The sequence below is a fragment of the Erythrolamprus reginae genome, chromosome 1 (genome assembly GCF_031021105.1).
Source record: "Erythrolamprus reginae isolate rEryReg1 chromosome 1, rEryReg1.hap1, whole genome shotgun sequence".
Taxonomy (NCBI): domain Eukaryota; kingdom Metazoa; phylum Chordata; class Lepidosauria; order Squamata; family Dipsadidae; genus Erythrolamprus; species Erythrolamprus reginae.
The window spans coordinates 182,283,242-182,297,416 of record NC_091950.1 but is presented as its reverse complement, the minus strand read 5'-3'; the positions used below and the strand labels follow the sequence as shown (position 1 = coordinate 182,297,416).

Sequence of the window (14,175 nt, the reverse complement as noted above, 5' to 3'; positions counted from 1 at the left end):
GCCAGTATAAAATATTCAAGCACTTTCCAGTCCTGTTGATTTCAGCAGAACAATTTCTGCTCATGTAAAAAAATGGCAATAAAAAGAAGCTAAATTATGTAATAACTATATTCAGTTATATTCAGGAAAATGCCTGATGCCCTCTACTGGTCAAACTCTAGATACCTATTAATTGGAGAAGCACGGTTTAAAACAACCTCTCCAAATCCAGTAGGATCTAAGAGAAAAATATTTAATAATTGTATTTTCAGATTTTTAAATAAATGTCAATGTTGTAAGATAATGAATGATGAGTAGGAGGGAAGGAGGGAAGACAGACAGGCAGACAGATGATAAATAGATAGATAGATAATTAGATAGATAGATAGATAGATAATTAGATAGATAATTAGATAGATAGATTAGATAGATGGATAGATAGATAGATAGATAGATAGATAGATAGATAGATAGAAAGATAGATAGATAGATGATAGATAGATAGATAGATAGATAGATAGATAGATAGATAGATAGATAGATAGATAGATAGATAGATACTGTGGATGGATGGATGGATGGATGGACGGATGGACGGACAGACAGATTACATAGCTAGATAAGAAGATAGATGAGAGAGAGAGAGAGAGATAATCAGACAGATCAAAGTGCTCCAGACCTAATAGGCATTAAGAGTATAGTTTGACTTTAAAGAGTAGTTTGAAATAGTAAAGTGATCTGAAAAGAGAACACTCTCAACCTATTTTAGACTTTAAAAAAAAGATGAGTAAAAGAATGACTTTCCAGTACAGCCCGCGTGATCTAGTGGTTTAGGCACCAGGCTAGAAAACTGGAGATCCTGCATTAAAGTCCCATCTTAGCCATGAAAGTCATCACTCACTTTCTCTCAGCCCAAAACACCTCACAATGAGGAAAATTGGGGGGGAGGGGGGATATTAAGTAATAAATAATATTTTTATTAGAATCACAGATTATCACTACAAATATGAAGCATTAAAAAATAAAAAGATAAGATAGGTATAGGATAGTGGTTGATGGTCAGTGGGCAAAGTCTGCCTAATTTTGCTGATGAGTCTATGTTCGCCACCTTGGTGTGTTATTTATAAAAAAGAATAATAAAGCCGGGAATTTTTTTTAAAAAACAAACCTTTTCAAAAGAAGTCTACCGACTGTTGTATTTTAAGGAGGAATTCTGTTTGTGCCGTCGAAAGTGCAAAAAAAAATATTTTTTTTAAATGAAAGGGAGGCTGAGGCGGAACGTCTGCCTCACGGCTGCTCCGGGTGAAGAGAAAGCGCTATTAGGAGAATGGAGGACGTTTCCTCCCGAGCCCCGCAAGCCCTTGACAGGAGACGAGCAGCCCGAAGGAGAGCGCCGCTTTCCCCCTTGGCTCGCCCCTGTGGCTGGGGCCCAAAGGGTGGGCGGCGCTTGTGCGGCCTCAACCCCTCCGAGCGACGCCAGTGGGTCGGGCGGGCGGACGTTCCTTGCCCGGCCATGGGCGCCCCCTCGCCCGCTTCTTACTCCGCCTGCTTTCTCAGCGGCTTTCTCCTGGCGGCCGCGTTACCTTCCTCAGGAACGGACGGTAAAAAAAGGGGCGACGCCCAAGTGCTGCTTTGGGAATACAGCCCGCCCCCGCCCGCGCGCCTGAGGCTCTTTACAGCTGACGCCTTGTGGAAAACGCGCGCCCTGCCCTGCCTTGAACCCCGGCAGGCGGTGCGCTGCCTTTGCCATCCAGAAGCAGAACCTACAAGGAGAGGGGGCTTCAAGAGTCCTGGGGGGGGGGTCTCCAAACTTGGCAACTTTAAGACTTCGTGGACTTCCATTCCCAGAATTCTCCAGCCAGCATAGCTGGCTGTGAGAATGTCAAGCATTCACAGCTACGTTGGCTGGAGAATTCTGGGAATTGTAGGCCACAAAGTTGCCAAGTTTGGAGATTTCTGATTCAAGACGCTTCATGCTTCGGGCGCTGCCTTTCCAGTGTTTTCTCGCCCTCTTTCTCCCAGGACGAGGCTAGGGAAGAGGAGGGGGGCTTCCTCTCTGCCGTGCCGGGGACTCCCCCGCCCCCCCCTTTTTTGGCTTACACTTCTTATTATATTCTGAAAACCACCCTGGAGCTCAAAGGTTCTTTGGCGCAGGGTCAAATATCAGTTCTCCAAATGACGGGGCTGCTGTGCCAGGCCTTTTTTAAATGTTTTTTTTTAAAAGAAACCTGTTTAAATGCCTCACAACTCTGTGGGGTAGGAGAGGGAGAGATGAGAGAGAAAATTGGGGGGGGGGGGGGGCGGCGGCAGGAAGTCATTGAATCTAATTGATCTGTTCAGACTGGAGTGAAATTTAATTCTTTCTTTATTCTTTATTGGCCAAATATGATTGGACACACAAGGAATTTGCAGAGGCGAAGGAATACGTGCTTCCTGTTTGTCATTCGCCACAAGAATCTAAATTCAGTAAAATGACAGGCAGATCAATGTCTGCATTAGTTTGGGAGGCGGTTTTGTTTGAAATTATGCAGTTTGGCTGATGTACATTTATTGAGCAACATAAGAAACCAAGCCAGGCTTTCAGACAGAGGGCCTAAAAATAAATATTTATGTAAGCAATAAATCCAATCAAAGCCTCTGTTCAATTGAGCTTGACTCCTGTGTGTTCACAGGAACACCCCCCCCCCCCGACCTGCTTGATAATATAGAAGTGAATCACCATTGTCTTCTGGAAAGGTTTTTTCTCTCTCTCAAATGTATGGATTAGCCTGCAGCCTAATGGACTCCCATCTAAGCATTACTTATGTTCTCAACCATACCAGGCTTTCTTCCAGGTCAACCAAGGTTGGTAAAGTTTCCACCCAGGAAAATTAAGTCAATGTTTGAAAGAAAGAAAAACAAGAAAGATGGGAGATTAATGTTTTTTTAATGACTAGGTGATTAACTAGGCACTATCTTTGTTCAATCTCCATTAGAGCCATTTTACATCCAATATGACTTTAGCAATAAGGAGATGTTGATTTTTATCCAGAGCATACTATATGAAATTTGTATGCTAGGTTTGTGAAACAGAGTGGGGTTGAGAGAAGTTAATTTGCCAGTCTTCTCTTCTACCAAGGAAAAACAAATAAAACACTTTTCTTCAAATCAGGTACATTTCTCCTCTTAGTGCAAGAAAACATTGTTTTAAAACCTAGGGCTGCCATTTTTCTGTTCATTATCAAACCCCCTCATTCTTTTTTATTACTGCCGTACTATTTATTGCTAGTACTGCCTTCTCACAAGACTTAGGGTTGTGAATAACACAAAACGATCACAATAAAAATTCATCAGTCCACCTCCTGAAAGAGAGGGGGATTGTGAATAAAGTGAACCCTGGGGTGGTCTGGAGCTGCATCACCACAAGGGGTTTTATAGGTATTGAATAGGACTCTGGATCTGGTCCAGAAGCCCATTGGCAGTCGGTGCAATAATGGCAAAATACGACTGCAAGTTTTCTGAAGATTTTGGTGAAACATTTTACTTTGGTGACATAGAATGAATCAAACACTTACAAACTCTCACACAATCTTCAGCTACCACAGGGTTGTAGGATTAATCTGATATTTAGCTAGGCAGAGTATTGCTCTTTCTATTATATGTTTATTTTCCTTATCCTGGTCATGACATAAGATTTCTCGACCACTTTCTTTTTTCCTCAGATAGAATCCAATTTGTCTCTGATGTCTTTAAAAGAAGGCATCTAAACCTTCTGATCCTGAGGACAGGCAGCCAAATTTCTGCCCATTTGTTATACTCTGGATTGTCAGGTTCCTATTCCCATGGAACATACCTGTATGTGCAATGATGCAAATTTTACACATAAGATCGTTGGGAGAATGGCCAAGCCATTGAAGAGGTTCTGCTTGGGTATAGTCTATATAAGAATGCATGTTACACAAGCAGGTGGGAGGAACTTTATAGAATTTAACTGGCTTCCAACATCACATTAAACCAAGATTAAACATAGTGATATTATCAAAGGCTTCTGGTAATACAAAATGAATTGAGCTTGGTTCTCAGGATTAAATATAGTTTCTAGCAATAATAAGGAAATGGTGTGCCTTCTTTTGGAGTGCTTTTACAACTTTCCCAACCAACTGGGACCTGATTTCTTAAAATCTAGCTTGATTCTATTTTATTCTTCAAGATCAGCCAAATCTGCTAAGTGATTCTGGAGATAGATGCATCTAAATGCTAGATATAATAAACAAGATAAAGACTTTTCAATAGCAAGATTAATACAGTATTACAAAATAGTAGTTGATTTGAAAACTAGAATCAAAATGTGAAAAGTATGATGCAATTAAACATGGGCCAAAACAGGAAACAAACACACCTACATCAAAATAACTGCAATAAATGTTAAAAAGCTATAAAGTATATTTTATCCAAGGGGAAGAATCTCAAGAATAAATTGTTAGATTGTTCTTTAAAGCTAAAAAGTAAATATTGCTTTGGATTGCTAGATCTGGGAAAGGAAGATTCCCCTTTTTGCAACCAAAGTCTTTTTCTTACTAAAGAAATAAGTGCCTGAAGGTCATACTTAATCCTTCTGCACACACAAAAATGGACAGCAGCCCAATTTTTAATATTGCCATTAATCTCAATTTATTTCAAATCTGATTAGGTTGTGCCCAATTTGTCTTGAATGCTGTATAAACATTTGGGGAAACTCATTTCACTTCATTTGTATGTTGTGAAGCTGGGAATGACAACAGAAACAGATGGTCTCATGTTCTCTTCCTTGTGTAGCCTGCCCTTCCATTGCTTGGATTCCATTCCAAAAGAGCTGCTATGGTCTACTTATGGGATCCTCAGAGGTCTACAGTATGGAAGATGCCAGGGAGCTGTGCCAAGGTAATGGTAAGACAGCTCTGTTCTGCCCAATCTCATCCCAACCTTGTATATTTCACAGAGACCAATCAGCTGAGCCTACCATGAGCAGGAACTGGGGGGTCCTTTCAAGATCTGAATGTCTGTTTGCCATTTTGAAGAACGTTAATACTCACAGTAGTTAACAGATTATGTTACATTACTTGCTCAGGATATAGACCTGCCGAGCGTACAGCAGTGAAAGCTCTTGAGCTTCTACGGTTGATCCCATTCAATTTCATTTGATTGCTAGGGAATGTAGACTTTCCCAAGTGCATTGATCTAGCATGCTTTCAAACATGTCTAATGCTGGAGATAGAGAGAGCTGCTATTTTGTTGATCTCTACCCAAGAATTTTCCAGACTATTTAGGAGAATCTTTTGGCATTGTCATGCAGTACGAACATGAATATGCATGCACATGCATCCTTAAGAACTTCAGAGCATATTTAGATATTTTTGGAAGCCAAAAACAAGCCAGGAAGTGTATAATAAAAGAACTGAACTTTCTTATTCAGTTTATATTCATCTTTTCATATGGCCAGGATGATCAAGGCTAACAATAGACCAAATGAACTGCAGCATATAAATTGAGGAATTGATACTTAGCCTTAATTTTGTTTTTGTCTTTATTTTCCAAATGCAGATTTTGGAGCGGATATTATTACTATAAATAGCAAAGATGAAAATAACTTTATTCAGAGTAATTTTCGCTTAAATTGGCACGGTCCAGAATACATATCTCTTGGCATGTTTTTTGACATAGATGGTAAGTGAACAAATCCTGTTAGAAATAGGCTCCACCTTTTCTCCTTGTTATTGTTAGTTGCAAAGTTGTGTCCGACTCATTGTGACCCCATGGACAACCTTCCTCCAAGTCCTCCTATTCTCTGCCATCTCCTAAAGTCCATTTAAGCTCACACCAACTGCTTCAGTGACTCCATCCATCCACCGCAGTCTCTGTCGTCCCATTCTTCTTTTCCCCTCAGTCTTTCCCAGCATTAGGCTCTTCTCCAGTGAGTCCTTCCTTCTCATTTGGTGGGCAAAGTATTTGGGTTTCATCTTCAGGATCTGTCCTTCTAAAGAGCAGTCAGGGTTGATCTCATTTGCCCTTAAGAACTATCCTTTCTTTTGCAAGATAAAAAAAGTTTTCTGGATGTAATTTCTAGAAGAATTCTCCTGTTCTGGTCTATGGAGATTCTCAGTCATCCAGGTCATGGTTGTCCCAAAAGTATTTCTTCAAGAGGCAACTAGACTTGGACTGACTCTTCCGCAGCATTCGGTCAGATATGAAGAAGCTCCTTGGATGAGAAGCGAAACATCTTCAAAGAAAAATCAAAAAGTCCAGTTGCCTCTTGAAAAAGCCCCTTTATATCACTTGCTCCTTTTTTGGAAAATGGCCCCTATGGAATTCACGGAGAATTGTGAATACAAAGCCTAGAGGATCACTACCAGGGGTTCAGAATGAGGTTGAGTGCAAGAAAAGTAAAGTAGGATGATAGACCTTTACCGGGAGGTAATCAAAGTTTTATGTGTTATCGACCAAGGGTATCACTGCTATTCATAAAGGGCTGTCCCTGGCCATCATTGTAGCAGGGTTAATATATTTAAGGCAATGGGGGGGGGAAATCCCCCCCTAAAGAAGTCTGCTGTTTCTCTTTAAGTAACAACTAAATTGAATAAATAACACTAAAATTGAAACACTTAAGAAATGATCAAGTCAATGTACGTTTTTACTTTGGCTCATGTTTCTGAAGCCACCAAAAGTAAATTTACATCTGCTCTACTATTACAGATGATATTTTCAAATGGTATGATGATTCCAAAGTAAATTTTACAAACTGGATAGAGGAAGAAAGTAGTAATGAACTTCTAAACACTTGTGCTACTATGCATACAGCTTCAGGTGGATGGAAAAAAGTCTCCTGTGAACATCTTCCACTGACTAGGATCCTGTGTGAAACTACTGGTATGTAAGAGCCATGCTACAATATTGCCTCAAAAATGCTATAGTATTGAAGTTTTCTATTAGGCGAGGAATTTCATAGGCTGTGGAAGGATTTTCAAGAAGATAAACTCCTGCTGTTATTTAAATCTTCTTCAAAACACACTGGAGCACCAGTCATCACGGTCATTAATCTTAATCCCAGTGTCATTTTATTCCTGTACTGATCATATATGCAGTATAATTATGATAACATTAATCAGATGATGCAAATGAATTATTCAAGTGAAGCTGGAAACAGTACTCTATCTTGTTATTAGACTTTTCACATAGCAGAACTCACAAGGTAGATGCAAAAAAAAAAATTGCCTACATACTTCCCTCTTAAGGAGCACAACTCTGGTAGGGTTATTGCTAAATTTCTTCCACATTATCTGATTTAGGAAACAATTATTTTGATTATTCCTACAGCAAGCATATTAGGATGAGCATTGAATTTAAGAAAGCAGTTGCCAAAGATTAATTTAGTAAGACATTGGTTTGGGTGTCTCCTGATTCCAGTACTGAAGCCGAATAGATTAATTAATTAATTAATTAATTAACACCCAAAGATTCTGAAGGAACTGGCAGACGAGATCTCAGAACTACTGAACTAAATATTTCAAAGATCCTGGAGCTCCAGGTAACTGCCAGAGGACTGGAAACGAACTGATGTAGTTCCCCTCTTCAAAAAAAAAAAGGGGGGGGGGAACCAGACCCAGAATACTAGACCTATCAGCCTGATAGGTCAATACCAGGGAACATTTTGGAAAAAACAATCAAGCAACCAATCAACGAACACATAGAAGCAAATGAAGTAATACCAAAAGCCAACATGGGTGTCAAAAATAGATCATGCCATAATCTTATTGCATTCTTTGACAAAGTGACAAAATTAGTGGACCAGAGGAATGCTGTTGATGTGGTTTACTTGGACTTCAGTAAGGCATTTGACAAAGTAGACCATAACCTATTACTAAATAAAGTAGAAAAATGTGGGATGGACAGCAACATCACCAGATGGATTTGTAACTGGCTGACCAACTGCACACAACGTGTAGTGCTCAATGGAACTGCATCTTCATAGAGGGAAGTATGCAGTGGAGTACCCCAAGGCTCTGTTTTAGGCCCAGTACTCTTCAACGTCTTCATCAATAACTTGGACGAGGGGATAATCATCAAATTTGCAGATGACACCAAACTGGCAGGAATAGCCAACTCTTTAGAAGATACAGGCTTAAGATACAGAAGGATCTTGGCAGACTTGAACATTGGACTCTATCAAACAAAAATGAAATTCAGTGGTGAAAAAAGTAAGGTTCTATATTTAGGCAAGAAAAACAAAATGCACACATACGGTATATATGATACATTGCTCAACAGTAGTAACTGTGAGAGGGATCTTGTAGTTCTAGTGGACAACCATTTAAATAGGAGCCAGCAGTATGTAGCAGCTGCCAAAAAAGCCAACACAGTTCTAGGCTGCATTAATAGAAGGATGGAATCAAGATCTCGCGAAGTGTTAATACCACTTGGTAAGACCACTTGGAATACTGCATGTATAATGAAAAGAAGGACCAGGGGAGACATGATAGCAGTGTTCCAATATCTTAGGGGTTGCCACAAAGAAGGGGGAGTCAGGCTATTCTCCAAAGCACCTGAGGGTAGAACAAGAAACAATGGGTGGAAACTGGACAAGAGAAGCAACGTAGAACTAAGGAGACATTTCCTGACAGTTAGAACAATTAATCAGTGGAACAGCTTGCCTCCAGAAGTTGTTAATGTTCCAACACTGGAACTTTTAAAGAAGATATTGGATAACCATTTGTGTGTAGTGTAGGCCTTCCTGCCTAAGCAGGCGGTTGGACTAGGAGACCTCCAAGGTCCCTTCCAACTCATTGTTGTTATTAATTCACATTCTAGATTTTCTAAAGTTTTAACTGAGTCAATAATTGCCCCGCAATGAAAAACAAACTGTACCTTTCCTATCTGTATCAAAATTCTTACCGGTAGTAAATATACTCCCAGGTCATATCTCAGTGCAATGCTGTTTTTTCAAATGACTGGGGAAGGATTCACGCTTGGGAGATTTTTAGAGGATACTATTTAGTATTATGGTGTTCAATTTATGATATATAATTTATTACAAAGGTTTTGTTGTTTTAGAAATTATGCAAACACACTCGTCGTATGGTATACAGTGATCCCTCGAGTATCGCGAGATTTCCGTTCCAAGACCCCTCGCGATAATCGATTTTTCGCGATGTAGGGTTGCGGAAGTAAAAACACCATCTGCGCATACGCGCCCTTTTTTTAATGGCCGCACATGCGCAGATGGTGGAGTTTGCGTGGGCGGCGGGCGGCACCCAGGGAAGGTTCCTTCGGCCGCCCAGCAGCTGATCTGCTCCGCAGCGCGGCAGCAGCGAGGAGCAGAAGATGGGGTTTCCCCGTTGCCCAGGCAAAGGGGAAACCCCATCTTCGGCTCCTCGCTGCTGCCGCGCTGCGGAGCAGATCAGCTGCTGGGCGGCCGAAGGAACCTTCCCTGGGTCTTCCCGCCGCCCAGGCAAAGGGGAAACCCCAAGATCGCTTGCCGCTTGCCCGTCACCCGCCCGCCCGGCCGCTTGCTTGCCGCTTGCCCGTTCACACCGCCCGCCCGGCTGCTCGCTTGCCGCTTGCCCGTCACCCGCCCGCCCGGCTGCTCGTTTGCCGCTCGAGAGCAAGAGGGGGAGAGATAGAGAAAGAGAGAGAAGGAAAGAAAGAGATGAGAGAGGAAGAGAGTGTGAGAGAGGAAGAAGCAAGATAGAGAGAGAAAGAAAGATGAGAAAGGAAAAGAGTGACGTCATCGGGTGGAAAAATCGCGATATAGCGTTTCGCGAAGATTGAGATCGCGAAAATCGAGGGGTCACTGTAGTACTATTTTCCCCAAAATAAGCCCTCCTCCAAAAATAAGCCCTCCCCCCAAAATTTCATTTCCTTTGGTTAAGTTTAGGGCGACAGTACTGGAAATCAGATAAGACAGCAAGAGGCCATCTTGCTCCATGTGCTCCAAAATAATAAGACCTTCCCAAAAATAAGGCCAAGTGCTTATTTCAGGGGTCAAAAAATATAAGTCAGAGTCTTATTTTTGGAGAAATAGATTTGATTTACTATGCTAGAACATTGTATAAACACTGGAATCACTCTGCAGTCAGTAGACCAGGATGGGCTGCTGCCCGGTCGGGAGGGAACGCAATAGGGTAGCAAAATTGGAGCTCCACCCCAGAGCACCCAATTTGCACTGAAAGATGTTCAAAGAAAATGCAGGGCATCCTGCATAAGCCACACCCAGAGCGTGGTAGCAAAAAAATTGGTAGCCCTTCACTGCAGTAGACCCATGTGGATGAACAATACTGTACCTGCATTTGAATAACCATCTAATTTACATTCACAACTTCCGTTCCCAAGATCCACGCACAGAAATTACTTCCTGAAATATATTTCCCATACACACTTTTGAATAAGGTTTTTCAGTTTTTATAGTGATCCCTGTTATGATCCCAAATATTGAATAATTATTTTCATTACTTCTCTGATATAGAACAATGTAGATTTTTTTAAAAAAATAAGTACATCCAAATTAATATGTTCTCGTTTTTTCCTCTGCATATTGCTAAAGTTCTTTATGAGAAGACACACTTATTTGGTGAGTAATCCACTGTTCTTTTCTTTTATATTGTCTAGTAATGAAACAAGTGCTAAAGTAGTTTTCTTTTACAGGAAATAACATTCAGAGTGATCATTGATTGGTTCCATGTGTGGATATAATTAACAGCAGGTCCATCAATGTAATTTAGCCATGACTAATTTAATTGATCCCATTGATTTTAATAAGGAATTATATTATTGTGTATTCTCTTTGGATATGCAAGCTGTATTAAAATATCCATTCACTTTTAAATGTCACTGATTCCCCAATTTTTGTTGCCATTTGCCCAGTACATATTAGAGAATTTGTTTATATCATGGGGACAGGCCCACTAGAAGCTGAATTAGTCAGGAGGACATGAAAAAATCAGATCTCCATAAAGGCAGTAACTCAACCATTTTTCAAGCTTGTTAAAATTCTTATTAGACTAATTAAATATTATGATGAAAAGGATAAAATTATACTTGGTGCATTCTAAAAAGGCAAATGTGAGCATAAGGGAGATAGTTATCTGAAACAGCATGATGAAACATGCTTCAGTAGTAGAAGTTACTTACCACATATGTAGGACCAAGTAATACAGGTAGTTCTTAACTTAAAATTGAATGCAAAATTTTTGTTGCTAAGCAACACAGCTGAGTTGTTCTCCATTTTATGGCCTTTTTGCCACAGTTGTTAAGTAAATCATGCAGTCGTTAAGCAAATCTGGCTTCCCCCATTGACTTTGCTTGTCAGAAGCTGCCTAGGAAGGGTATGAATGGTGCTCCCATGATCCTGGGAATGTGCAATTGTCTTAAATACATGCCAGTTGCCAAGCACCTAAACTTCAATCATGTGACTATGGGGATGCTACAAGAGTTTTAATTATAAAAACCCATCATAAATCATTTTGTTCAGTGTCATTATAACTTCAAATGGTCACTAAATCAATGATTATAATCTTTGGACAATGCAGGCTCCCTCAGCTAACAAACAGAGATAAGAACTGCCCCTTAGAGTCAGACACGATGGGACAGGGAAACCTTTATGTTGTTGAGAACTACCTATATAGAAATTAATAAGTGACATAGTAACATCAAAGTATTAAGGAAAAATTTCAAGATCTGCTTATGATCTCAGGTAATTCCCCACATCCTAGAGAACTAGGATTGTGATCCATTGACCTGTATCTGTTTTATCCCAGAGCTGGGATGGCGCAATGGTTATATTGTAGGCTAATTCTGTAGATTGTCAGCAGTTTGATCCTGACAGGCTCAAGGTTGACTCTCCCATCCTTCCAAGGTTGGTAAAACGAGGACCAAATTGTTTGGTGCAATATACTGACTCTATAAACTGCTTAGAGAGTGCTGTAAAGCACTATGAAATTGTATATAAGTCTAAGTGCTAGTACTATTTTAAAAGTCTATGGAGATTTTCAGTAATTAAAAGATCTTAAAAAGATTTACTGGATAAATAAAAAGCTGTGCATTGGCCAATGAGGGAAATGGTTCAGTAACATCGGAATATTAAAACGTCTGAAAAATATTTGCAATTGCAGAAAACAACATAGCTAATTATGTACTTTTCTTGTAATCTCTCTGTCGTTTCAGAAACTGCTTGGACAAGCATCATAGTCATAATATCAACAATAACTGTGGCAATCTCTGCAGCATTTCTCTGGTTTCTTTATCAAAGGAGTATATATTCTAGACCAAGCTGTAGCATACATAATTCCACCACTCAAATTCCGTGCGATAATGAAACATTTTTTATAGATGAATATTCTGCTTAAACTGTTTTCATTTAGATACTGCTGAACAGAAAGGGGCACTGGCATAAAATCTTCAACTCTCCTATATTTTAATGAAAATCAAATCATGTCTATTTATTAAATTGTTTTACATATATGAAGTGATTTTCTATCTAAATGTGCATTTTTCAACATACTTGATATCCTTTTAATAATATCTATAGTTTAGAAATCATTCTTATCCAAAACGCCCAAAGATCTTTTGGAAGGAAGAAGCTCCTGCCTTTGATACTTTGACACACCATCAAGTTCTCACAACACCCATTTGTTTATGAAGTTCAGAATACCAATTGTGGACCAAAAGTCTCTACAAAAACTCTTTTTATCATTCCCAAAATTTTAAAATGCAAGACTGTAAAATATTATCTTTAAGAAATGTGGAACAACTGTGATCATGAACAATGGACAGGACAATTTATTAAAATCTGTAAATTGTATCATTATCATAAAGTCTGCTTATTTTCCCAGTGAATTTTTATTTTAAAAAATATTAACAAAATATAGGACTATGGCAAGAATCTTCAACACAATCCAAACTTTTTATATATGTCTATTTTAATATTCTGTTCTTTAAAATAAAAATTTTGATTATCAATATTTAACTTTTTGGAGTTCGAATAAAAGCTCTAACTAAAATGGACCTTTCTAGAATTACAGAAAGCAATTCAGCATTTACAGTTAGCCTATCAATTAACTGATAGGCACGTGGTGTTTGGAAATTACTGCTAATCATACAAGAGGCTGAATAAAATATTGATTAAACATTATTCAATACTTGCCTCATGTTACATTGCAGATGGAAATCTATCTAGCATCGGTCACAATTAGGCTAAAATATAAATATACTTCTAAACGAATTAGCGTTATATCAAAATAATCATTTGGATGGTTGAATATATGTATCACATTTTTACTATGCTAGCTGACATTTATAATTTAGATAATTACATGCCTCTTGGTGCCAGAGAAAAGGCCAATATTTGTTAAACAGATGTAATGCCCCCCTCCCAATGTCTCCTAAACTAATTGTAGTCATTTTTTCATAAATAAAAGGGAAGAGAATGTAGAAGAATGTAGGTCAGAACACTGTAACTACCGGTAATTTTTTTTTGCTCTAATTGCCTAGACACCCCCCCCCCCCCTGTTCTGTCTGGGTGCCCCCAGACTTCAACACCAACTGGAAAAAACAGCCAGACACGCTGGTACAAACAAAGGCACTTTATAGTTTGAAAAATAAACAGAGAAAAACCTGTTCTTCCCAACAGGCAGGCTATGAGACTTCACAGCAGAGTCCTGACGGCCAGACAATACAGCAGACTTCTTGCTGGCACACCCACCACTGTAGAGAATAAGACCCACACCTTTCCCCCCCAAGGTTTCAGTATTCAAAGTCACAAACCAGAATTCCAAGACGCCAAAGATCACAGCCAGGTCCCAGGACTCCCAAAGATAATACTCCACAAGCCAGGAAGGGTGGGTCTGCCTTTTCAGCCTTTCCGGAGAGCACCACACCCAAACCCAGCTGTTGCCTCTTTAGTGCTGAAAGTACCTGGCTAATTGTCCCCTTCGTTGTGTTGCTCTTCTCTGCCGGAGATCGATGATTGCTTGTGCATTTTCATCTAAGGAATCCAGGCTGCTTGCTGGGGAGAGCTCCCCCTCGGGGGACTCTGGCTGTCCTCCCTCTCCCTCAGCCTGAGATTCCTCCTCCCCGTCTGCCTGAACCTCCTGTTCCTCATCCTCCCCCTCTGAGCAGGAAGCCGGCAGAGGATCAGCCGTTCCCTGAGGGGCCTCAGCCGGAATCACAACCCCCCCCCCCCCAAAAAAA

At 40.0% G+C, this 14,175-nt stretch overlaps 1 protein-coding gene across 3 annotated transcripts in view; it reads left to right on the top strand.

Moving 5' to 3' along the window:
• The window catches only part of CD302 (CD302 molecule), a 29,337-nt gene extending 16,392 nt beyond the window's left edge, over positions 1–12,945 (top strand). The window contains exons 6-10 of one of the 3 annotated variants that reach the window (XM_070731618.1): positions 4,774–4,878; positions 5,539–5,661; positions 6,688–6,861; positions 10,532–10,558; positions 12,151–12,945. In XM_070731618.1, the coding sequence (XP_070587719.1) occupies positions 4,774–4,878; positions 5,539–5,661; positions 6,688–6,861; positions 10,532–10,558; positions 12,151–12,332 (611 nt within the window). In that variant the 3' untranslated portion in view covers positions 12,333–12,945. Of the gene's footprint in view, positions 1–4,773; positions 4,885–5,538; positions 5,662–6,687; positions 6,862–10,531; positions 10,559–12,150 lie in introns of all 3 variants that reach the window. The other 2 variants (XM_070731617.1, XM_070731619.1) reach the window with 2 other exon arrangements.
• The last annotated feature ends 1,230 nt before the right edge of the window (positions 12,946–14,175 follow it).